This window comes from Hydra viridissima, unplaced genomic scaffold, assembly GCF_058129835.1.
Source record: "Hydra viridissima isolate aposymbiotic clone 2 unplaced genomic scaffold, HvirCarnegie_v1 scaffold_22, whole genome shotgun sequence".
In the NCBI taxonomy this organism is placed as follows: Eukaryota; Metazoa; Cnidaria; class Hydrozoa; order Anthoathecata; family Hydridae; genus Hydra; species Hydra viridissima.
Genome location: NW_028324321.1, coordinates 502,631 through 529,287, shown reverse-complemented (window position 1 = coordinate 529,287; position 26,657 = coordinate 502,631). Strand labels below are relative to the sequence as shown.

The 26,657-nt window shown below is 28.5% G+C and overlaps 2 protein-coding genes and 1 pseudogene across 3 annotated transcripts; 2 read left to right on the top strand and 1 right to left on the bottom strand.

Annotated features, from left to right (window-relative positions):
* Positions 1-6,185: 6,185 nt before the first annotated feature.
* On the bottom strand, positions 6,186-7,951 carry LOC149876327 (E3 ubiquitin-protein ligase MSL2-like). Its single transcript, XM_090075507.1, has one exon. It carries the CDS (start codon positions 7,842-7,844, stop codon positions 6,240-6,242), a length of 1,605 nt encoding a protein of 534 aa, XP_089931633.1. The 5' UTR covers positions 7,845-7,951; the 3' UTR covers positions 6,186-6,239.
* Positions 7,952-7,999: 48 nt separating this feature from the next.
* On the top strand, positions 8,000-18,679 carry LOC145191105 (propionyl-CoA carboxylase beta chain, mitochondrial-like). Its single transcript, XM_090075508.1, has 19 exons — positions 8,000-8,287; positions 8,455-8,568; positions 9,640-9,708; positions 10,329-10,385; positions 10,694-10,807; positions 11,129-11,189; positions 11,308-11,357; positions 11,543-11,584; positions 11,852-11,918; positions 12,007-12,052; positions 12,746-12,820; positions 12,908-12,989; positions 13,109-13,232; positions 15,931-16,038; positions 16,207-16,307; positions 17,377-17,475; positions 17,584-17,629; positions 18,052-18,111; positions 18,212-18,679. Exons 1-19 carry the CDS (start codon positions 8,123-8,125, stop codon positions 18,331-18,333), a joined length of 1,602 nt encoding a protein of 533 aa, XP_089931634.1. The 5' UTR covers positions 8,000-8,122; the 3' UTR covers positions 18,334-18,679.
* A 5,714-nt stretch (positions 18,680-24,393) lies between these two features.
* On the top strand, positions 24,394-26,315 carry LOC145191316 (leucine-rich repeat-containing protein 40 pseudogene; annotated as a pseudogene). Its single transcript, XR_016448826.1, has one exon. The product of XR_016448826.1 is annotated as a leucine-rich repeat-containing protein 40 pseudogene (transcript).
* The last annotated feature ends 342 nt before the right edge of the window (positions 26,316-26,657 follow it).

Here is a 26,657-nt window from a genome sequence, read left to right as displayed (position 1 = left end):
TAACAAAATCATTACATATTTGGTGCTATAGAGCAACCTTTAAGACGCTGCAGTTTTGCAGAGGTGTTTAACCAACTCAGAGAAACACTTCCCATAATAGAGCAATAACTTTTATGTGGTTGTTGAATAATCACTGCCCAGCTAGCACACATAAATTGGGCCAACGTCGGCACAACGTCGGAAGCGTTGGTTTTTTTTAAAATGAACCACCCAACAGGCACACAACGTTGAAATAACGTTGAAACAACATCGAAACCCTAAAATCTACCTTACATCAACGTTGAAATAACGTTGTGTGCCTGCTGGGGAACGCTTCCGACGTTGTGCTGACGTTGGCCCAATGTATGTGTGCTAGCTAAGTGATGATTAGGATTTCTCAAACGGGATCCCGGGATCCCGTTTTCCCGGGATCCCGGAGGTAAAAAACCATCCCGTTATCCCGGGATTTCAATGAAATTTCCCGGGAATCCCGGTAATTTTTTAAAACATTTTGAACATTTAAAAAGATATTAAAAATATTATTACTCAAAATTTGAGTGCAAGTTACTTCCTTTTTCTTTTCTATAAAAATTTGGAAGATATATTATAGAGGGCAATTAAATCGCCAATATTTTGCATTTTGGTTTGTGTCTAAGATAGATAAATTTTGGTTTGTGTCTAAGATAGAATTTGATTTATAAATAGATTTGATTTACTTATTTAAATTTTATATGTTATAACTTACAGCATATAAAGCTTAGATAAACAAACCAAATCAATTTATAAATCAAATTCAATAATAATATTTTATCTATCTTAGGCACAAACCAAAACTGCAAAAAATTGGTGACTAATCTAATAAATAATCACAGTTGCAAGAAATTACAATGAATAAAGGGGAGTCCCAGATATGTTAAATATAAAATAACTACGGACAAGTTACAAATACTTGTACGTGCAAAAAAAGTAATTAGTCACGCATAAAAGTTGTTAGTTAGAAAGTAAAGTAGTTAGTTACGTTAAGAAAGTAGTTTGTATGTAAAAAGTGAAATAAGTGAAAAACCAAGTAGGTGAAGTTTAAAATAAATGTTTAATAATTACAACTAATTTAAAATAATTTATCTACAATCAGCTCACTATTTCGGGATTTTTATTGTAGGTAATATAGTTTTATATTTTAGTATATTTTTATCTATTTAATTAATAGGATAATAAATATACAGCATCATGTCAAGTGGATCTAAGGCATGGGAAAATTTTACCTAAGAAAAAAACACAGAATCTGCTGACGAAGAAGACCACTTGTCGAAAATCCTTTACAACAATAATGTGTAAAGGATTTTCGACAAGTGGTCTTCTTCGTCATTTAAAAAATCTTCACAAGGAAGTCGAAATTGAAGTGAAGAAAAAAAGGCCAAACGAAGAAACAAATTTTGAAGTTAGAAATGCTCAACCTAAAATTACGTCATTTATAAAAAAGGAATCTATAGAAGAAGTTGTTTCAAAATTGGCGGCTGTAGATGGCTTTTCTATTAATGCTATTGCAAAATCTGAATTTATAAGAAAATCTTTATCTGATAAAGGAATGATATTGCCAAAAAACCCTTCACATGTGATGAATTTGGTAAAAAGTCAATACCATCTAGCAAAGCAAGGAGTGCTTAAGGAAATCACTATACAAATTCAAGGTGGCTCTAGATTCTCTATTTCGATGGACGAATACACATCCTTAAAAAATCGTCGCTATTTGAATTTAAATGTGCATTCATTAACTAGGCTTTGGAACTTCGGCATGATTCGAATAGTTGGGTCGCTTCCAGCTGAAAAAACTATTGATATGGTTGAAAATAAGTTATCCGAATTTAATTTATCTACAAAGAAGCATATAATTTCTAGTGTAACTGACGGTGCATCAGTTATGAAAAAATATGGAAGATTAAGCGGGATGGAACATCAACTTTGTTATGCACATAGGCTACATTTAGCAGTTTGTGATGTTCTATATAAAAAATTAGTGATTTCAAATTCATCGGGCAGTGAGTGTAATGCATCAGACAGTCAAAATTCTGATAAAAATAATAGTGAAGATGACGAGTCTGAAGAAATCGATTTTACAACTTCAGTGGATTTACAGTCAAGCCAAAACAACAATTTATTAAATTTGCGAGACGTTAAGATCACTGACGAATTATTAGGCCACATAAATATTGCACAAACAGTTCAAAAGGTCCGGAGAATTGTACGAATGTTTCGTAAATCACCACTTAAAAATGAAATTTTACAAAAATACTTAAAATTACATACAATAAAGAACTCAAGTTAATACTGGATGTAAAAACAAGGTGGAATAGCCTTCTTGCAGTGTTGGAGCGATTTATAGCATTAAAAACATGTATATTAAAAGCATTGATAGATTTTAAACACAACGATGTTAACAATATATCGGAAGATGAGTATTTAGTCGTGCAGACTCTAGTAACAGCGTTACAACCAATTAAATTGGGAATTGAAAGACTTGGCCGACACAAAGCATCCCTACTTGATGCAGAGGGTGTATTAGTGTTTATATTAGATGTTTTGCGCAAAAATAAAGATTGTTTTTCGGCTAAAATGCTGCATCATGTGCAACAGAGAATTGTTGAAAGACGGAATAAAAATTTAGTTGGCTTGCTGAAATATTTAAATAATCCATCAAATTATAAACACTAATCGGACATAGATTCTGTATTATTATTACCTTCCAAATCAGTCCTTCACGCTACGGCTAAAAAATTATTTTCGAAGCTATTTGTTGAGAGTATTGATGGTGGTGGAAATTCCGTTGAAATTGAGGAATTAGAATGCAGTAACGATGGGACTGAAATGTCGTTTATGGCAGAACTTGAAGACAACATCTGAATTAACACTTCATCAAAAATTAGATGCTGCCATTACGAACGTTAGTCGAATTGAGAATCCAGAAGATGTATTATGTGACGTTAAAAATATTACAAAAGAAATGGGTATTTTTGATGCAACGAAAAAGCGTACAAATAATTTAGAAAAATTATATAATGCTCTATTAACTATCCCACCGACATCAATCGATTCAGAAAGAGCATTTTCGGCGGCAGGTCTCTTTGTTACGAAATTTGGTCATCTTTAAGTGATAGCGCTATTGACAATTTATGTTTTTTAAAAAATTATTTTAAAAATCAATCTATATAAAAAATATAATGTTATTGAAGTTGATATTTATTTTGTTTTAAGAGTCTTAGTTTCTAAGAATTATTTTGTATTTATTTTCTTGTTAAAAGTAATAGTATTAAAAAGGCGTTTTTTTTTGTATTTGTTTTAATTTACACATTTCCCCCACCTAATTGGATAAATTCTTGCTTTTTACCTAATCCCGGGATTTCCCGGGATCCCGGGAAATTAATCATTTTTGTCCCGGAATCCCGGGAATTAGATTTTTACGGGAAATGAGAAGCCCTAGTGATGATTTGTTATCTTAAACATATAACAATAGTTTTGAGTGCTACTTACATTCATATTCTTATCTTTATATACTTATATTCTTGATAATATTGTTCACCAAAAGAGTTTTGTAGATCCAAATGATCGACTGTGCGCAATCAGCTTAAAGATGCGGGCGAAAAAGAAGTCGAGTTGTCAATATGTGGCTGCATTTTCATTGGCCCGGCATTCTCATTGCCCCGGAATTTTCAAGCATTTAAAAGATTAAGATCCAGGCTAAAAAACTTTTTACTGCAATGAAAAATCGAAATGAAGTATTTTCATCCATAGACCATTTATGCTATAAGTTATAATACATATTATAACAATATATAAATATTAAAATACTTATGTTAAGAACTTTTGAAAAGCAATCACCTTAAACGTACAGTTAGAGATACGTAGCTTACAGCAATTAGACTGTGTGAATCACCATTTGAAAACAAACAGCGGAAGTTTTTGTAAACAAATATATTTTTATCTTTTTGAGTAGCAAAATCACTTCTTTAAATTTTTGAGGTAGAAATAATAGCCGGACCATCTCTAGAGCTCTTGCCGCCCTAGGTAAGAATTAAAAACCGGCAACACTTTCAGAAAAATACACCCCACCCCCATTCCCCACCCCAGTTGCCGAGTTTTGTGTATAGCATTAGTTTATTATTCTTTACAAATGATCAATTATCACAAAGCGTGTTTCTTTTTCTTATCCCCTCCGTCACGTGGAACAGTTCAACAAAGCTGCGAGTGATGTGCATAAGACATGCGAAACCAAGTCGGTAAATGACAGTAATTAATAGAAATCAATAGGAATATGGTAGTTAAAAGATAGTCAAATATGGTTGTTAAAAGGGACTATCGGACAGTAAGGCACCAATTAAAAAATTAAGCTTTTTTTTTTTTTTTTTTCGAGTAATTAAAAAGAAAAAAAAAGAAAAAAAGTAAAAAAAAGCGAAATTGAGACTCAAAATCAAAAACTTTTATAATTAGAAAATGTTTTAGTTAAGTTTATCATCATAAAGCATTTTAGCGCCCCTCGTTTTTTTTTTTTAAGTCTCCTCTTTCTTTTCCTTTTTCTTTCATTTTTAGATCCAGACTCTTGGTTTTCTGGTTACCAAAATAGATACTTAATAAAATTAGATTTATAATTACCAATATTAATTAAAAATTACTAATTTGTAAACACTTTAAAAAGAGGTTATAAAGCATTTTTATTTCTTCAAACGTAGCATTAGAAAAACGGATAATATTTTTTAATGAAATCATGTTACAAAAGAGTTAAATTGAGATGAAAAATATCAAAACTTGAGTTTATAAATTTTGCAATTCAAAACACACAAAAAATGTTGTTCGAAAAAATGCTTTTTAAGCAGTTAAGTGAAAAGCATGCAAATTTATGTTCAAATAATTCTTTCAGAACAGAATACAAAAAAATTTTTTTAAACATTAGAACGTTCGATTTTATCTGAAATTCGATTTTTAATAGTTTGTAAATTGTTGAGATTACTAAGTTAAATTTTAATTGAAGTATATCTCAGAAGGGAAATAAAATTTGCTTATAATAATCTGTTTTAAATGGCTAAGAACGCTCTTAAAAATACTACCTCCGTTCCACAATATTTGTCACATTTGATACATAAATTTTGATTTATAATACTTTTCCCATTTGATCAAACTTTTATAGCTATAGCTTCGCTTGTGTTAAGCCAATTTTCAAAAGTAATAGCTTGTTGAAAAGGATTACTCAAGGCTTTCTAACAAGCTTGGGGACTTAAAAGTAGGTGATCAATAGGTGAATAAAAAATTGCCAGTCAGAAGTAATTTCTTTATTAACTATATTGTAGTAATATTTATTTAAGTTATTCAATATTTAAAAAACTTTTCGTATTCTTCATGGCATCGGCATTGCATTTTAAATTTATGGGGAGTCGAATTTTGCTTCAAGGTTTTTTTTTATTTATATGAGTAATGCTTTAAAAGATGTTTCCGTTTGATATCATGATATTTTCCATAGAGGGCAGATTCACACTGTAATACAACTGGTATTGTGTTGTGAGTAGTACTGATTTTTTTTCTTCTTAAATTTGCACTATTAGAAAATAATTAGAGCGGGACAAATTTAGCAAATCTTTAAAAACATTACTCAAATGGCACAGATTTTCAATATTCGGACTAAAAGTATCCAAATGTGACAACTATTGTGGAAAGGAGGAAGTACTTAATTGCAATGAATAATAGGCAAATATTCCAAACAATGTCAACAAACAATGGAGGTGGGGAGGAGGGGTGGGAAAGAGGCTAAAAAATTTCACCTCAAATTATCATTTAAAACATAATAAGTTCCGTTACGAAAGAAAATATCTAAACATATTTAGAACGTAAGAATTCTAAATATGATTATATTTTGTTTTGTAAAAAAGTAATGTAAAAAAGGTATCATTTTTTTTTCAACTAAAAACAGTTTAATTCCGTTGCTTTTGATTGAATTACCTAATTGCAATTCGATAAGTAAGATATTTCAAACTGACAAAATAAGTCAGAGTTTTAATGTTTGATACAAAATTACACCATTAACAAAATAATTTTTGAAATACCCTTAAAAGAAACAAGTGCCAAATTTTTTGAGAACTTTTTCAGTTTTAGATTTTAAAAGACTTTGTTCATAATAGTTTTTGTTGTACAACCATTGTAAACTAGGAAGTCAACAGAATATGTAGACTTGTTAGTTATAGCTTCTTATAAAGAAAAAATATTATAGTAAAATAAATTTACAAAGCTTCAACATCAACTAAGTCAGGCTCTTCTTTTGCCCATTGCTGAATAAAAGAGTCTTGTAGATTTCTTTTACTGATTGATTGGCACTCGCTAGAAGTACTTCCATGATCAAGTGGTACTTTGTCATTTTCTAAAACGTAAGGATTAGAACAAAACCGGCATTTACAATTTAAACAAGCACGACCTTGCGAATAACAAGGACATCGAGATCGTTTACAAATATCATTAAGGTATTTTATATTGGTACCAACACCACAGCCACAAACACCACGAACTTCTTTTGGTGTCCATGGTTTTTTTCGTTTTTGATATTCCTGTAGCTGTTCAAAATCACTGTCATCTGAAAATATAGCATAGTTTGTAATAAATGTACTGGCTCTTCGTTTATTTTTACGACATGCTTCAGGATTGTATCTCTCTGATTCATCATCTTCTAAATGAAAGCTTGAATAAGCTTTCTTATCAATACCGTTTGTAATATTATATTGCACACTGAAATTAGAATCATCACTATCTGTTGCATTGACTCTTTTCATTTTTAATTTTAGAGGCTCTAACTTTGGTTCCTTGCAGCCTATTTTTTGCAGATCATTTTGCTCTTTGTAAACCTTCTTATTATGAGATTTTTTTAGAGACCCAATAAAATCAGCAGCTTTTTGGGGTGGAGTCAATGCTAAACCAAATTTTTCAAATATGTTCATGTTATTGCGTTTTGAAAGTATTGTTGAAGAAATGGACTGGTACAACTTTTTTTCAGATCTAATTAAGGGATCTGATTCTGTTATAAAATTTTTATCTTTTGAAGCATAAAAATCCTCCTTTCCATTCAATTGATTTTGAGATTCATCAGGATCTGTTATCTCATGTTTTTCTGGTGGTTTGCAATTAACACGATGTGGTGATGATGGTACTTTCTCATTGAGATTATCTAAGTCACCTTCTTGTAAAGAAATAGGTCTTGGATCATGAGAAAAATCAGCAAAAGTTTTTTTCCTGGTTGTCTGGCATTTACAGGTATAGCATGTGGAAGGAATGTCAATTTGGATATTTGCATCTTTTTTATTTATAACAGGTCTATCAGGTTTTGCAGAGGAATTATTACCATAAGCAAATTTATTATTACTTTGATTGAAAGAGAGTTCAGTTTTTTCATGTGTGATTTTGCTATCACAACTAATTTTGTCCGGTAATGCACCATCGTTCAAAAATTGAATAAGTTTTTGTTTAGTATTAGAAATTCCCGTCCCACCGTCCCACCCGGTAACATAATCAAGCAAAATGGCGCACAAGTTCTTATACAATCCCAACAAAATGTTATGTTTGTAATCCTTAACTAAACTGTCTTCACTGCGACACCATTTGCAGCCATTGCTGTATTTATTTTCGTTAAAACACGATTTGCATAAAAGATGATTGCAGTATTCAGCACCATATGGGTCTGTGCCCAATTTCCTACATGATCGACATGATAAGTACGTTTTTAGCTTAAAAAATCCTTTTTCAGGATCGAGAAAAACGTTTAGTGACTCCTCAGGGGCGTCTGCTTTCAACATCAATACTTGACGAGATAACTGAGTATATAAAATAGTTGCATTCATTACTTAAATGTTCCACTTCCCATCACTGCGTAACCATGAATATACATATTTGATGACTTTATTCGCGTCGAGCTTTGAACTTTACTCTAAACACGGATTTTTGTGTGTGGTCTAACGCACTAAAACTTAAACATTTTCAACTACAAAAGGTCATTATTTCTGTATAACTGCGTTGAAAACTGTTTAATTTCCAGGTCCCGCGTTATTCAAAATATGCACCTGAATTCCAGTTTTTCTTAAGTCGAAATTTTTTCAAGTCTGATCAGTACTGTGTAATCATGTCGTTATGTAAAGCATTTGTACCTTATAAATATTGGAGGAATGTTATTATTCCTTCAAGATTTGCAACTGTTTTTAATCCGGTTGCTGAAAAGATTGCCAAAAAAAGAGAGGCTGCTTTGGTTGGAGGAGGATTAAAGCGTATAGAAAGCCAACATAAAAAAGTAAAAATCTTTGAGTCTGTTATTAGTTTTTATGTTTGTAACTATGAACTCGACGTAAAAAAAGAAGAGTTTCATACTGATGTGAGATATAATATCAGCTCTATTCAGTAAAAAGATTGGTAAATAAATTAACATACATCAATATTTTGTTATAAATTTTTATTTAGGGTAAATTAACTGCACGTGAAAGAATTCAATTACTTCTTGATGAAGGCTCATTCCATGAATATGATATGTTTGCAGAGCACAATTGCCATGAGTTTGGAATGAATGAACAAAAGGTAAAAGTTTTAAAAACTTATCCAAACTCTTTTTGTAGAGTTAGATATAAGTTCAAATGTTGCTCATGTTTGCTTAATTTTATTTACACCTAAGAGTTACAAAACCATGTGGCTTTCTTACAATCATTTATATTCAATCTATATTACGAGATTATTCTAATTTAGAAAGATATTTGTATATATGGTATACTGATAAACATCTCATAACATATCATGTTTATCAATTAAATTTTTTTGTTAAATAAAATTAGGTATTTGTTTTGCGTTTTTTTTTTTTTTTGTTTTTTGTTTTATATTGAAGAAGATTTAATATAAGCATTTAAAATCATTCTAAAAATTATTTAAATTTGTTTGAGGAAATGTATTTATTTAAATATAACAAATACTGAGGTGAAATAATTTACACTTTTTTATTGAGTTATTTCTAAAAGATCTAAGCAATCCATACTTGGCATATATTTTTTTATATGAAATCTACATTTCTTATTTCAAGAAATGAATAAAAAATTTCTTTATTGATAAAGTGACCTAAGCATTAATTACTTTACATGAATTATGTTCTGTAAAGTTTGTAAAGATTGAAAGCTTGTCAAGTTCTAATTCTGTTTTGGTGAGTAATTCAAAATAAGTTAGCTATCATTTTGTTTACAATAACATAAATAATTTTTTAATTTAGCTTTGTTAATCTGAAATTAAGTAATGATTTTTTAGAATTTAAATTCCCTTAATAGATAAAGTTTATAAAGTCATTTTAAAAATAAGTGAACCTGTTTTAATGCAGATAAGATGGCTCTAATCAAACTGAAAATAACAAAATAAGCAAAGCAATACAAATTTTTGAATAGAAAAACATTTTAGAAGCTGATAGTAGTAAGTTTTTATGTGGAATCTTAATAGCCAAATTGTGAATTTCACAAAAGAATTCTTTTATTTATTTATTTATTAATTTTTTGAAAAACACAACAGATCCATTAAAAAATTTTTTTTTTTGTTTAAAAATTACCTAATACTATGTACTTAATTTTAAGTTATTTCTTCAATCTCAAATATTACTTTAAAATTGAAATTTAGTTTGCTGGTGATAGTGTAGTGACAGGCCATGGAAAAATCCACGGCAGACCTGTGTTTTTGTTCAGTCAGGTAATTTGTAGCTTTAATTTTTATTTTAATTTTTTGTTTATTAAACTGTTTCACTTCAATTTTTACAGTAAATAATTTTGTATTAAATCAAAACTAGTGCTCACTTTTTCTTCAAGTTTTATAGTCAAGGTTTTCCAACTTTTTGTATTTTGTATGCTCATTATTTGAGCATCCAATTCTCAAATGTAGTATGAAAAAAAATTGACAGATTTTTTAAGAAATTTTTTATATGGACCATATTCTAGTTTTTTATACAAAAAAAGATTTTATAACACTTTTATTTTCCTTTTATGAATTTTAAGTGAAAGAAATCAAATAAGATTTTTTTATATTTAGAAAAAATTCAAACAAGAACTAAAAGCATGTTTCTGCTGATGCAGTTTAAATTGTTTTTATTGTATCAGAATTGTTTTCTTTTGTTATTAGATAAAATGGTGCTGAAAAAATTTATACCTTAATTTACTTGTCCATTTATTTGCAGTGGTGAACAAAAGCTAAATATTTTGAAGACAAAAGAATCAAACTCTTTAACAAAATGATATATTTTTTAAAAATATATTTCAAGCTGAATAATACTGAACATGTTTGAAAAATATTTGAAAGGATTTTTTTTTTTAAAGGATTTCACAGTCTTTGGTGGTAGTCTGTCCATGGCTCATGCAAACAAGATTTGCAAGGTAAGCTTTAAAATTTCCCACTAATAGAAAATAAAGTTAAATATGTTTTGATTAAGTGTATATATATGTATATTTATGTATATACAATCAAGTCACACACACACAAAACAAAACAAAGAAATAACAACTATTTATGGTACTTAAAGTTTCATCCCTTTCAGCAATCATCAGCTGTGATATACCTATATATATGCATACATACGTATATATTGCTCTATTAACACTTAATATTGAGTACTCTCATACAAGCATAAGGCTGTATTTTAAAATAATAATAATTGCCTAACTTAAGCTCATTTTAACATTAGATAATGGATAAAGCATTATTACTGGGATATCCTGTTATTGGTCTTAATGACTCTGGTGGTGCCCGTATTCAAGAAGGTGTTGATTCATTGGCTGGCTATGCACACATCTTTCAAGTATTTACTTTATATTATGGTTGTGTTTTTTTGCCTCATTTTTTTGATTATCAATTTCATTAAATGATGATTAAAAATCATTAAATTTTAAAAGAAGATGGTGTCAAAAATTTGATTATTTAATATTTCTTGTGATTTAAAAGTTTGTTATTTAAAAAGCAAGTGATCAGGAAATAAACAAAAGAATTTTATGATCTTGTAATATCAAATGAATCTTATGAAAGAAACTATTTACATAATGCTATCTTTTATAGTTAATATGGTTTTGATTAGAAAAAAAGAGTATATTTATGATTAAAATTATAAATTTATTATTTTTAGCGCAATGTTTCTGCATCAGGTGTTATTCCTCAAATTTCTCTTATTATGGGTCCTTGTGCAGGTAATTTTTTTTAAATGATAAATTCATGTTTTATCGTTTGTTAAAATGAGTCTTTCTGATTATATTTTCTTCTATCTGCATATTTCAATTATCACCCAATAAAATCAATAAACTTTAGGTGGGGCAGTATATTCTCCTGCTATAACAGATTTTACTTTCATGGTGAAGGTAGGTATTTTGCAAGTGCAGTATTTTGGAAGTTCTTATACCACTTTGAACAAATAATATAAAAAATATTTTCCATTGACAAAATTTGACAAGAAAAGTTTATGCACCTGCAAGATTATTGCAGCAAAATTTGAAATTTTTTTTTTTTTAAAACCCTTTTTTTTTAAATCTTATTTTTATTTTAGGATACATCATATTTGTTTATTACTGGTCCTGAGGTTGTCAAGGTAATATTTGGTTATTTTTCTTTAAATTGCTTAAAGCAATTAAAATGGTTAAAAGACTAAAAAAATCCTCTGCATTAAAAAAAGTAAAAAAGTTCCAGGTATTGAAAAATTTTTTTTTTCCCATGAATGTATTAGTACCTTGAATATTAGTTAGTTCTACCCTTTAATGCTCCTAATGATATCTTTTTATGAATATTAATGCTCAAAATATTTTTTTTACATATATAAAAGTTATCTATGTTAAACTGCATTAATTTTTTTTTAAAGACTGTTACAAATGAAGACGTGAGTTTTGAAGAACTTGGTGGTACTAAAGTTCATACAGCCACGTCAGGTAATTGATTAAGCACAATTCTGTTTTCTGATGTTGACTTTTGGCTTTACATTTTAATTAATATACAATTGCTATGCAATAATTTTAGGTGTTGCTGCAGGTGATTTTGAAAATGATGTGCATGCATTGTCTCAGTAAGCCAATATTATTATTGCAGTTGCTGTTATTTTTAGTGATACTTTGTATTGTTTTTTTACACCTACAATATCACCGGCTGGGAGTTTTGGTATAGTTTTGGTATATATATATATATATGTTTTTTTTTAAATGGAAGTAATAAAAGTTTTTTTTTTTTTTTTTTTGACTTAAACATGTTCTACTCTTCCGTGAGTTTTAACATTATTTAATATATTATATTCTCCTGATTTTTTATTTTTAATTGTTTGCATTATTTCCTCTAAAAAGCTATATTGTAAGCTATATTTCTAAAAAGCTAAAAAAATTAAAAACAAGAATATTATTATTTTTGAGAAATAAAATTTTCTTTTTAATAACCTATTTTTTATTTTCTCATAAAATGTGATTTACTCAGAAACAATTTTTGAGCAAAATATTTTGAAGTAAATTAAAAAATATCCAAGGTATAAATATTTATGCTCATTCAATAATTATTCATTCTCAGTGTTCTTTATTTTACCACTCTGATTGCTAAATATTCTTTGCTCATCTTTTAAAATGTTCTTTGTGCACCTTTAAAAATAACATTGTTTTAATAAACAGTTTGTTTTGATAAATCAAGAATTTTGACACATGAAGTCTATTCTTGTTTTTAATTTTTTTAGTTCTCCCACATTTGTATTTATAGATAATATTTTCACTATTTTTAGGTTACGGGAATTTTTTGATTATTTACCATTAAGTAATAAAGATGAAGCTCCAATTAGAGTTTGCAATGATCCAAGGTTAAATTTCTCTCCATTTGATTGTCATTTTAGATTCTTAATTCAAAGTAATTCAAACCTTAGGTTATTTGGTTGCATTTTTTTTAGAGATCGACGTTGTCCAGTGCTTGATAAAATTGTACCATTGGATCCTCTAAAAGGATACGATATGAAGGAAGTTATGAAAGCTGTAAGTTAAAAGTTAATTCTTTTGTAATCCAAATTAAACACTTGTTATCACCTAATTTTACATTTTTGTTTATGATTTTCATACTTAAGCTCTCAACAGATTTACATTGGTTTTTTAAGGTTGCTGACGATGGTGAATTATTTGAGATCATGCCAAAGTGGGCTGAAAACATTGTTATAGCATTTGCCCGAATGAATGGAAAAACTGTAGGATTTGTTGGAAATCAACCTTTAAAACAAGCTGGTAAGCTAAATTTACATGTGGGAGCACTTAACAATAAATGGTATTCTGAACCTTTGCTAGAGAAACAAGAACTATTATGTATTGAAATACAGAAAGCCAAATATTTATATAATTTCATTTTTCACTCTGCATAAATACAAAGTTCAACACTTCAAAACAGGTTCGAAATTTATTGGGATAAATAGATTTGATTTATTATTATTGTTATTATTATTATTATCATTATTATTATTATTATTATTATTATTATTATTATTATTATTATTATTATTATTATTATTATTATTATTATTATTATTATTATTGTTATTATCATTATTGTTATTATTATTATTATTGTTATTATTATTATTGTTATTATTATTATTGTTATTATTATTATTATTATTATTATTATTATTATTATTATTATTATTATTATTATTATTATTATTATTATTATTGTTATTATTATTATTATTATTATTATTATTGTTATTATTATTACTATTATTATTGTTATTGTTATTATTATTACTGTTATTATTATTATTATTATTGTTATTATTATTATTATTACTATTATTATTATTATTATTATTATTATTATTATTATTATTATTATTATTATTATTATTATTATTATTATTATTACTATTATTATTATTATTATTATTATTATTATTATTATTATTATTATTATTATTATTATTATTATTATTATTATTACTATTATTATTATTATTATTATTATTATTATTATTATTATTATTATTATTATTATTATTATTACTATTATTATTATTATTATTATTATCATTATTATTATTATTATTATTATTATTATTATTATTATTATTATTATTACTATTATTATTATTATTATTATTATTATTATTATTATTATTATTATTATTATTATTATTGTTATTATTATTATTGCACAATATTTAGCTAAGGTTAAGCCCAGCATCTGTTGCAAAAGTATGGTACACAGTTTTGGTAGACACTGCATTTTCAAGGTGATCATTAGGTTCCTTCGATGGTTTTGTTTCACAATACATGTTGTGTATAGCAACTTTCTGAAAGCTTTGCCTTTCTTCTGGAGTTTTGCCTAGATGGTGTTTTTCCCTTCTGTTTTAATGCAGACATTTTTTTTAAGACACTGCTTCTTGAAACTCCAAACAATTCTGCTGTTTCTGTAACACTAGATGCTGCTATACTAGCACTAACAATTTGTCCTCTTTTGAAATCTGACAAGTTTGTCATTATGCTTATTTATTTTTTTCTTATATCTGGAAATAAACAAAGATACTAGAGCGTTGTGACAAAGTACACAAATAACTAATAGGCCACAAAATATTCTTAATTTTGAAGATTTTGGAAGATATTAGAAAATTTTTCTTATTTTAGGCTGATGTTCCTATGATCTTGTTGATTACCTGTATGTAATTTCATTCTGTTACATATCCTATGATATATGTTATGTATTGAACAAATGTTTTGATAATATAAAAGCATTTCATAACTACAAACAAATCAGTGAAAGCTACTATAAAGTCTACATTAAGAGCATTAATAGATATAAAATTACATATCAATATAAAAAAGTTAATAGTATAATGGTTGCAGAACATAGAGCTTTTTTGTAGTCATTTTTCTTTTGGATTAAAAAAGAACCTGATAGAGAAATATTGCAAAATTACACTTATTTTACAAGTTGCTGCTTGTCATTAAATTACAATTTCTTTTTTTCCACACAATATATATTTAATGAATGAGAAATGTTTGAAATAAATACCTCACCTGCTCCCTGCTTGAGAGAGACTCAACTCAAAGCCTAAAATAGCAGTTTCTGTTTGAATTTGAGTTCAGACTTCTGGCAAGTGAAGATTTGCACAGTTATTACATTTTAAAAAATTCTTCCTTTTTACCTTGTTACCTTTAGTTTAGAAAATTTGCTGTTAATGGGAAAGAACTTAATTGATAGATGATTTTGTTTAGTTTTTGATAAGTAGTTTTTATGGATATTCAGAAAATGTAAAAATTTAGTTAGTGTTTCTAGAGTCTTATATTGTGCAAGGAGTTAAATCTATTTTTAAATTGTACAACATCAGCATGCAGAATTAATTTTTGTATAATAGATATATATTCTAAGGTTAATCTAGCAAATGTTTGATAAAAATGTTAAGCCAAACAGTTTTTTAAAAGCAACTTGTTAACAATTTTAACACATTGATGGACAGTAGGAACAAGTGAAGTTCGAAAATTAACACTATATGTTTTTGTAATTTTTTGAATAATAAAAGTATAGTTTTACTTTTTCTGTTTAAATAAACTTAACTTTTATTAATTCAGCATCTTTATATACATTGCGGCTGTAACCATCATCTTACATAGTGAACTTCGCTTTGATGGCGATAGACGCAAGTGTCTGTCAACAGGTTAATATTTTGAGAATGTGAATAAATGATACAGACCTGGTACTTTGGTATTTTTTAAAAAAAGTTAAGTTTGAGTGCCGCAACTTTAAAATCTAGCTGTGTCTTTGTTCAGAATGATACCTATAGCTCAGAAACAAAATAAGCTCTAGTTCAGAAGCAAGAGTCAGAATCAACTTTATTTCAAAGTTTTCTAACATGTTTGTAAAGACAAACACTTATGTAACACTTATATTAAAAACAATATAATTAAACAGTAAAAATTGATTTTTGTTTAGGATGCTTGGATATCAATGCCTCGACCAAAGCTGCACGTTTTGTGCGTTTTTTGGATTGCTTCAACATTCCAATTGTAACTTTTGTTGATGTACCCGGGTTTTTGCCAGGTCTCTATAATACCTATTTTTTATCTGTTTCAAAATATATTTGTACTTGTGTATGTACATTTGTATTTATATACATATGTAAGCACAAATATAATACGTTTATAAATATATTTGTTCCATGTAAATATAAATTCTATTGATATTATATTTATTAAGTTTTTTCTTAAGGTTTGCACCAAGAGCATGGTGGCATCATTCGACATGGTGCAAAACTTTTGTATGCATATGCTGAAGCAACTGTTCCAAAAATCACATTTATTACCAGAAAGGTTGGTTTTGAAGCTGAACACCTGAAATCATGATCTATTTTGTATTTCTCAAAAAAAAAAAATCTTTTTACTTGTTTGTTTATATGTATACATTTATATATACACATTTATATATACACATTTATACACAAACACACACATACACACACACACAAACACACAAACACACACACACACACACACACACACAAACACACACGCACACACACAATCAATAGAAAGTTTAAGGCAGGGTTGTTAAATTGTAAAAATAAGTTTATAGCTACAATATTATCAGTTAAAACTTATTCAAAATATTTTTTTTGCATAATATAGACATTATTTGCTACAATATAATTTTGATGATATACTGTTTATTTTTTCTTGTAACATGTTCCAGAGGGTTTGAGTAGAAGATGGCTACTGTTTCTGTATTTATCTTTCAAAGTTCTTTCTAGAATAACTCAATGGGACTAAGATTGAGGGATTGGGGGTGGCCATTCTATTCATTCTAAAAATTGATTTTGTTCCAACTATCCCAAATAATTTTTAACGATCTTACTAGCATGTTTGGGATCATTATCATGCATAAAAACATAGCAATTAGCAAATAATCGCTTACCAGATGGTATTACTTAATGCTCCAGTCCCTGTAAGTCTCTTTTGTCATTATTATTTTTAAAATTGTATTTTTAAAGTAATATTAGTTTTTAAAGCAGTATTTTTTGAATTCTCAAGAAAAATTTTATGCATAAAATCATCAGTATAAAAATAAAGAATTCAACTAGAAGTGTTAGTTAAAAAGTAAATATCAAGTCTACAGGATTCAGCTTGTTCATATCATTTGTAAAAAAGACAATCAGTATTTAGCGTAAAAATAATAAACTAATGCTATATTCAAAGCTTGGCATATCTAAACTGATGTTTATGTGATAAAGTATATTTCGATAAAAGTGTAATACATCTAAACGACTGTTTTTTAATCAAATTTTTGTTTTAAGTAAAAGTTTGCAACCTGCCTTAAACTTTCCGTCGCTAGCGTGTGTGTGTTTTTGAAATAAATGTAAATTGACAATTGTCAAACTTTTAGGCTTATGGTGGTGCTTATGATGTCATGAGCTCTCAACATTTGCGAGGTGATACCAATTATGCTTGGCCAACTGCAGAAGTTGCAGTAATGGGAGCTAAAGTTAGTTTTATATGCATATTAGTGGTCTCTAGTTATTAGTTTTTAAAAAAGAATTTTTATTGGTTAGTTTAATAGTTGCAATATTTCTGTAAATCTGTGTTTTTTTAGGGCGCCGTACAAATTATCTTTCGAGGCAAAGACCCCGAAAAAATTGGTAAGGACAGTGAAAGTGAAATACAAGATCATTTTAAACTGACCGTTTTTAGAGATGAGAGAAGACACGATTGTCGAAATATTTTTTTAAAATGATTTTTGACAGTCCGTTTAAACCTATCCGTTTTTTCTTAAAAAAGGTCAACTGGATTCTATTTGAATTACTTTTTTTTTTGTTATCGATCAAATGATACCGATGAAAATAATCTTTTTATAACTGCATTTCAAGAATAAAAAGTTAAAAGTTTTTTTGTTTAACGGATCTTGTAAACTGGTGTCCATCAATGTAAACGGATTACGAAAAAACGGTCTGTTTAACTTATCATGCGTTTCAGCCTTTTAAATTACGATGTAAAATCCCATTACTCTGCTTTTCTAATATATTTTTAAAGGATCTTTTTTTTAAAAAATAAAATTCTTTAGCTCACGATGAACAGGAATATATCGATAGATTTGCGAATCCATTTCCTGCAGCTGTTAGAGGTACAGAATATCATTTAACTTTTTTTTAAGCTACGAGTTTTTATGAATAATGAAACTTGATATTGAATTGAAAGTACTTGTTTGGTTATTTTCTTTAAAGGTTACATCGAAGATATTGTTCAGCCTAGTGATACTCGTTCCATTATTTGTGATGATTTAGAGTTACTATCCAAAAAAGATCTTAAAAACCCTTGGAAAAAGCACGGCAACATCCCACTCTAAAAAAAGGAAATGTTTCTGAAAAAACTGCTTGAGTGCTTGAAAAAAAAATTTCTCTAAAACTTCTCTCTTTTTTCTTTTGATTTTCTTCTTTTTTCTTTTTCCTTTTTTCTTTTTTAAAGATGAAGCGACAAATTTCTTTTTAGGGTTGATATTTTTACTCGATAAAATTTTTCGAAAAGCACGCATTTAAAATGTTAGTATTTTTATTTTATTTATATTTTTTAAAGTATTCATTCGCATAAGCATTTCTTACGAAAATGTAATACCATAAAACCACCAACTCTTGTCAAAATGTGAATATATCAGTTATAAATTTAGAGAAGAGAAACATGTTTATAATTAGAAAGATAAATGTAGTTGTTATTAAAATTATAAAATCTGCTTAACGAGTGACAACTAAAAAACGAGACGGGGATTAAATACACATTTCTCTTTTAAGGTGTAAGGTAAAACAAAAAGGAAAAATATTTTAGAAAGTATTTTTATTCTAGTTTTTAAATATTTTGTTTTTACTTTTTTTTTTAATAGAAAAATGAATAAATAAGTTCAAAACAAAAAGAGATAAGAAAGCTTGTGAATGAATTTTTATATATAACAGAAATGTAGGTAAAAAGTTCACTTATGACCACTTTGAAACTGAGAACATACCTAAAAGTACTATATACAAGGTAATTAAACGTGCTGAAAGTGAATCTGGTTACCTAAGAGTTCAAGGAAGTGGAGGAAAGGCTAAGAAAATGATCGAGACAAACAAAAGGCTCAAACTTATGTTTGACCATAAAGACAGTTTCTTAACGACAGCTAAAAAGTTCAACTATACTCAACAACACAGTAAAAGATTTTTAAAAAATGGAAATTCTAAAACTGTCTACCAGAATCGGTTTGCATTTTCGAAATCTTTTACCATAACGTATAACTAAAGCTAAATTCTAAAAATATTTTGTCGACGTCAAAAATAATAAAATACGTTTTAACAGGTCGGTCTGGGTTTTTTTAGTGTTCTAGGTAACTTCTAGAAATGGCGTAAACTTTAAATTTTTTTACCGTTGTTTTATTTAAAACGCTCTTATTTGATACCTGTATGAATTTATATTCACACAGGTGTCAAATAAGAGCGTTTTACATAGAACACCGGTAATTGGAGCAATAATAATCAGAAAATTCGGGTCCACTTCTCTTTATTTCATTCCTCATGGAATGAAATAAAGAAATAAATTCTTTGTATTACCTTAAACTATGATCGAAATTCATGGGAAAAACTTAAACATCGAGAATTTTATCGTTTAGAAATGGCGATCATGTAAATCTTACAATCCCCTATCTGGAGGGGATGTCAACTTTACGTGGTTACAAAGACTTCTACAGCTAAAGTTTTTAATTGCACAACTTTTATAATGCTACTCTCACTCCCATCAAGTAAGGTGCTAAATAAAATGTTAATGATGGTAAGTAACGTTTACGTTTTAAGTTTATGACGTAACGTACGCTCCTTCGCTAAATAGATTTCCTTGTGGAAGAATTTATTAACACATATTTATTTACGTTTCTAGTCTACTTCAGTAATTAAAAGTAGCGTTTCACAATTAGTGAGCATTGTTTAAAAAGCTGACAACAAAACTCATAATAGTAAAAAAGCCTCAGTCTGTTTAATTTGCTTTTCAAAAGGATCAGGAATGACAGAAATTAAAGAAGGAACTTTTTAAATTGAACAGGATAATCAAGTTCAGGATAATCAAGTTTATTTGTTAAATCATTTGATCTAACAAACGTATTCCTAATGGCATCTGTAAAATAAATGTTAAAAAGCTTTAGAAGGACTGCACCAATAAAATCACCAATAAAAGTGTGTAAAAGGTCTTACTATCGGACCGAGATTACCCACCCTCACAGTATCACAAAGTGAGAAGAGAAAATTTAACAGAGAAACTGGAAAATGGTTGGGCGAACCTTTTACTGTCGATTCAATAATTCAAACTTAAAATTCAGAAATTTATATAAAAACTCTAAAATATAAAAACCGAAGGCCTGGATGTAAGTTTCTTTTCATACTTAGATACACGAGTTGCCGAACATCTACGCTCAAAATTATTGCAAAGAAATTTTTCGGAGGAAGGAAGTGAAATCAACGTCACAACCAAAAGTGAAGCGTTTGCCGTTTAAAAATCTAAAACCTTTTTTCAATTACAAAAAATCCCTGTTTTAAAAATAAGTTTAAAAACGACTTAGTAAAAAATCCAAGCAGAAATGCAAGATTTTCAAACTTACAGTGAGCTCAGAACACTACGGGGTATCTGTTTATCTACAAATGCTGACTGAGAGCTGCTAGTAAATCTAATGTCCCCTTTATCTTTGATCCAAATTGCTAGTGAATTTTTTGAAATGTCATAATTCTTAGCTACCTGAGACTTTGAAAATCTTTCTATAAATTTTCTCTATGCAGCGACAGTAGCCATTGTAAAATGTAAACACAACGTCTTCTATTATTATTTTCCGATGTAAAGATTTTTTAAAATAAGCCACAAGTAAATCTTCCTGATGACGCTAAAGAAAATTGAAATTCATCTACTTCAAGGAAAAAATTATCATAATCTTGAGAAATAATTATCATAATCTTGAAAAACGTTTGCAGCTCCTGGATACCACTTTATCGACTAGCCAGTGGAACCAAAATTCAGATTTTCTAAACCCTAAGCTGCATGGTGATCATTTTAATGGTGAAGAATGTTCTAAATTGCTGATAAGTATTCACGTGTAAGTAGTTTTATTAAAATTATCAAGAACAGATAAAAGTATACATATCAGTTCTATAGTTAATTTCCTTAAATGTTTGAAAGCTGTTTAAGTAACCTGTCTTGTGTCAATCTTGTTATCTGAATATGAATCAATCATTAACGAATACATTGAGGCCTACGTCAAATATTATCCTTTAAAGTGCATACTCTTGTCAAGCATACGAATAAAGGAGAGGGTTTTTGGTCTTAAGAGACCTCTGAATCTGTTTTTAATGATTTTAAATAGTTTTCGGCGAGTGAATACAAAGATTCTGGCTGCTTTAAAAGTTATCCGCAAAGCCTGCTTAAAGCCATGGTTGCATACAACCCCCGACATGCCTTTTTCAAAACGATTTTACTCTAAAATAAGCATAAAACATGTATGCGTATCTTTCGGAAACTTAATTTTAATAACAAAAGTTTGAAAGAATGCACAGCAAATGTAAAATAAACATTTGTGTAAACATTTTTTTTGTCGTTTAAATCATTCTGTGATTGAAAAACACGTGATAACAGTGATCAAAATTTGGGAACAATAATACCGTAAAGTTAGGATCCGTAGGTCCAATTACCTGTGTGAGTGTGTTGGAGGGGATTAGGGGTTGGAGGGGTATAATGGCATTAAAAAAGACTGTTAAAAGTAGACCTGAATTCATTTGTAAAATTCTTAATTAGTGAAAAAATCTTTGAATGTTCAAAGGGTATGACCATGCCAAGTCGACATATTTTCTATATAGATGAGGTTGTAAAACCCCTACAATCCTTGTTGCTTCAAATCTTAGTGAAATCGATGTAGTACGATCATTAATAAGAAAGAAACCAGCTAAACATCAAGCATTCACTAAACATCCAGCATTTACTAAAACATCCAACATTCACTAAAACATCCAGCATTCACTAAACTGAACCAACGAGCGTCTCAAACAGGTTTTTAGAAAATAAAAAACAATTCTTGCATTAATGATAATTTGTCACTAAAAATGTTAAAGTGAGGTTGGTATATCTAAACTTCTTCCCCCGGTCCTAGTTTAAACTATTTTAAGGCTGTCGGGTTTTTTGCAAACTGACAATCGTTAAGTATTATCAATATCTGAACTGTAAAATAGTTAGTATATATTTCATTTCATCTTATTAATATTTTATTATCTATTTTGTTATTATTTATCTTATCATTAACTTTTATATTTTATATCTAATAAAAAAAAGTTTTCTAATTCTAAAAATACGACAAAATAGAGAGAATGAGATAAAAAAAAAAAGAATCCTAAAACCAATTTTTTTATTTGTACTTTTTTATTAAAGGTTTTTATTAAAAGCAGAAATATTGAGTAAGAAGCTCCTCTTCAAATTTTTTCCTCAAGTGACCTTGTCTGCTGCACATCCCCTTAACATACCATGTTCTTATCCACATCCCTCTACCTACTTCGAAACATTTTTTTCATTTACATTTATAGCAGTAGCTGATATATGATACTTTAAAACAAACGTCAGGTAGAGCTTTTTAATGATGCCGCTTAAATATGAGAATCTCCAGTTTTCATATTCAAGTTGATTGCTTTCCTTTTTTCTGGTAAGTGGTTTAAGATTATCGTTGTTCCTCGATAGAGAAACTATTGAGTTTCACCCTACATATGTACACGTTGTGTGGCGTTCATGTTTTTGCTAATAACTCTCTATGCAAGAATATTAAGATATGTAATCAGATAGTTCAAAGAAATTCCTGGTTTTTTTGCAAAACCTATCATTGTGCTGCAGCTTCATAAATTCGTTATTCTGTAAATTTGCAATAATATAATTAATGATATATATTAACTAAATATCTAACTCGCGCGTCCGCAGTGAAGCAAATTTTTTGCCAACTAAGTTTGTTTTGCCAGCCAGAAACAATGATATATTATATATACTAGATGTCTAACTTCGATCCAAAAATTGAACCCGTGGAAGCCATTTCTAATTCGGGCAAAAACATGCATTTTTAACTTTTATTTCGCACGTCGGATATAGCTTTTGGCCTTATTACAAATGGCGAATTCAATTTGTAAACAAAAAAAGCGGCTTCACTTTTCGTCTAATAAAATCCCGCAAGTTAGACATCTAGTATATATAATATATCATTGGCCAGAAATGACGCATTGATAAAAACAAAGCAAAACAAAAATGAATTATTGTCAGTTTAAATAAAACGGCTACCGGCTTTAAAAATTTTTAAAAGTTGCTTCACTTTTTCCTTCGGAATTTTTCTGAAATTAGAAATCTAGTTAATATAAATATACATAATTGAATATTAACTATTGCTTGAGAGTTAAAATTTCATGTTTTTGATATATATAGTTAAAACACATTTTTGGCAAATTTTATTTAGGAGGACGAGAAATGGTCAGTTTCTTTTCAATAAAGACTCTCTAATTATAGCTGTAGTTTTTTTGAGAACGATTAACAAGTTGATGCGAACAACTCTCAAATTAATGCATGCTTCGTATAATTGCAATTATTTTGCATCCGCCATTATTATTAAACTACAAACCAACATCTCAACAAGCGTGGTTAAACAAAATATTTTCTCTTGAGAAACTTTAGAATTGCTATTAACACCAATTATTCGTGCTGATTAAAAAAAGTAATACCGTAGTGTGACCTAACAAAGTCCTATGCTTTAAGAAAGTCCTAATTTAATAAATGACAAATTTCGTATATATAAGATAAAATTTAGAGAAAAAAATTTAGTTATTTTAACTTACTAGATATCTAGTAGAATAACTAAGTTATTTTCCCCAAATGTTTATTTTATATATACGAAATTTGTCATTTCTTAAATTAGGACTTTCTTAAAGCGTAAGACTTTGTTAGGTCACACCACGAAACTCTGCCGATATAATTATTTATAATTTAAAAGGAGTTGAGTGCACCATTTTGATTTTTTTTTTTTTTTTTTTTTTTATTATCAGTCTGTTTAATTGCTTCCAATATACATGTTAGAAACATTAAGTGTGCTATACTATTTTTTGCTCGAACATTTCTGCGAACCTTTTATTTTACTGACACTGTTTTACCATAACTTAAATTTGCATTTTGAATTTGAATACTGTAAAAAATATTTAAACCTAAATGACAGTTGATGACTTTTCTGATCTTTTTTAATATTTTTTTTTCTTTATCTTGCATGTTTTTATATAACTAAAAAGGTAGCTTTTTTTGTTCTTAATAAGCATTTTATGTAAATCTCAGCAGTCCTTTTTTTGAAATTCTTAATGAGTATAACTTAATGAATAAAAATGCTTATAAAATATATAATTCCCATTTTCTTACATAGATCCAAAAAATGAATAATAAATCACGAACCAACAAATCACTTTTTAAGCCCATACAAGAAAAACAAGATGAAAAAAAAGCTGGTGTACCTATCAGTCTACTTAAATCAGCCAGACAAAGTGGTCAGTTAAATATATCAGGTCGTTCATTAAAAGAAGTGCCATTAGGGGTATGGCGTATTAATTTAGATATACCACCTGAAGCTCAAACTGTTTCCTTATCTGATGTAGATGAGAGGTGGTGGGACCAAGTAGACTTACGTAAACTAATCTTGGCATCAAATGAGATTCAATCCATTCCTGATGAGATCAAATTTTTGCCTGCTCTTAATGTCTTAGATGCCCATGATAATTGTATAGAGAGTCTCTCTGATGAAATTTCAGAACTGAGAGAACTGACAAAACTTCATTTAACTCACAATAAATTATCTGTCCTTCCAGATTCGTTATGTAAAGTTACTTCTTTAAAAACACTTTTATTGGCTGGAAACTTGCTTCAATGTTTGCCTGTAAATTTTGGTTTTCTGAGTAACATTGAAGAGCTTGATTTAAGCGATAATAAATTGATATCACTACCTGAAAGTTTTGGCAGCTTGGTACAAATTAGAAAACTGGATTTGTCAAAAAATCTTCTTAAATCTTTGCCAAACAGTTTTGATAATTTGGTGTCTCTCCTTGATCTCAATTTAAGTACAAATAAACTCACTGAATTACCTAAGGGTTTTGGCAAGTTAACTTCTTTAGAAATATTAGAATGCAGCTATAATCAGATTACAATGTTTACAACATTCAATGATCAAACCAATATAAAGCAACTATTTCTGGGGTATAATAGGATTCAAAAAATAGAAGAAAATGCCTTTGAAAAATTTCAATCTTTGGTTTCTTTAAGTCTGAGAGACAATGCTATTTCAGAGATTCCTGAAAGTTTTACAAAACTAAAGAAATTAGAAAGGGCTGATCTCAGCAATAATTCATTGTCAACTCTTCCTAATGCTGTTGGGAAAATGGATCTAAAGGCCTTGACACTTGATGGAAATTCTATGCGATCAATTAGAAGAGACATTGTAGATCGTGGCACTAATGCAATTCTTGCTTATTTAAAAAGCAGAATTCCTGAAGAAAAGGCTCCAACTAAAGTTGTAGATGTTAAAGATACAAAAACTACTTGTGATGTAATGGCTTCAAATGTCAATAATAATGCTCACCAACAAGGAAAACCATGTGTTCAAGAAAATAGTAAAGCAGTTACTGAACAATATTTAATTGCAACCACTAAAGTACTATCTTCATTAGGTGGTTCAGGAGGTTTGGCTAATTCTTTTTGGCTACCTGGTGCACAAATCTCTAAAATTGCTATACAGCGTAATAGCTTAAATAATTTTCCTCCTGAAATCTTGACCTATGCAGCTACTCTTAGTGAGCTAGACCTATCTCACAATAAGTTAAGCCATATTCCAGACTCTGTTTGTTCTTTGGCAAAATTAGTTTCCCTAAATTTAAGCAATAACTCTCTCTCTTCGCTACCAAGCAGCGTCAATCAGTTGGAGCATTTGTTAGAAGTTGTTTTGTCATTTAACAAGTTTTCACAAATTCCTGAATGTTTGTTTAAATGTAAAAAGTTGCAAACAATTCTGCTTTCGAACAATCAAATTACTGATATCAATGTAGTTGGATTGATGGAAGTCAAATGTTTGCAAACTTTAGATTTATCTAATAATAGTATTGCTTGCGTACCCCCTCAGCTTGGAAATGTAGAATGGCTCCAGTCATTAAATCTTGATGGAAATTGCTTTCGAAACCCAAGGCCTCAAATTATGATAAAAGGAACCCAAAGTCTATTAGCTTATTTAAGAGATAGAATACCTTCATAATTTTGAAGGCTTTATAAAGCAGTATCAATATTATGTGTGTTTCTATATATATATATATATATATATATATATATATATATATATATATATATATATATATATATATATATATATATATATATATATATATATATATATATATAATATTGATACTGTTTAGAATATTCTAATTATGTTATTTGGTAATTTAGTAAATAGAAATGAGGTTTACTTATCAAATAGCAACGAGTATTACCTATCAAATAGTCCCTAAAAGTAATAATAACATATGGTTTGATCAGCTTAACAAACTAATAATTTGCTCAATTTATAATCAGTGTATATTATGATTTAAATTGGCAGTTCGTGAGTGACATAATTTCATTTTTTTA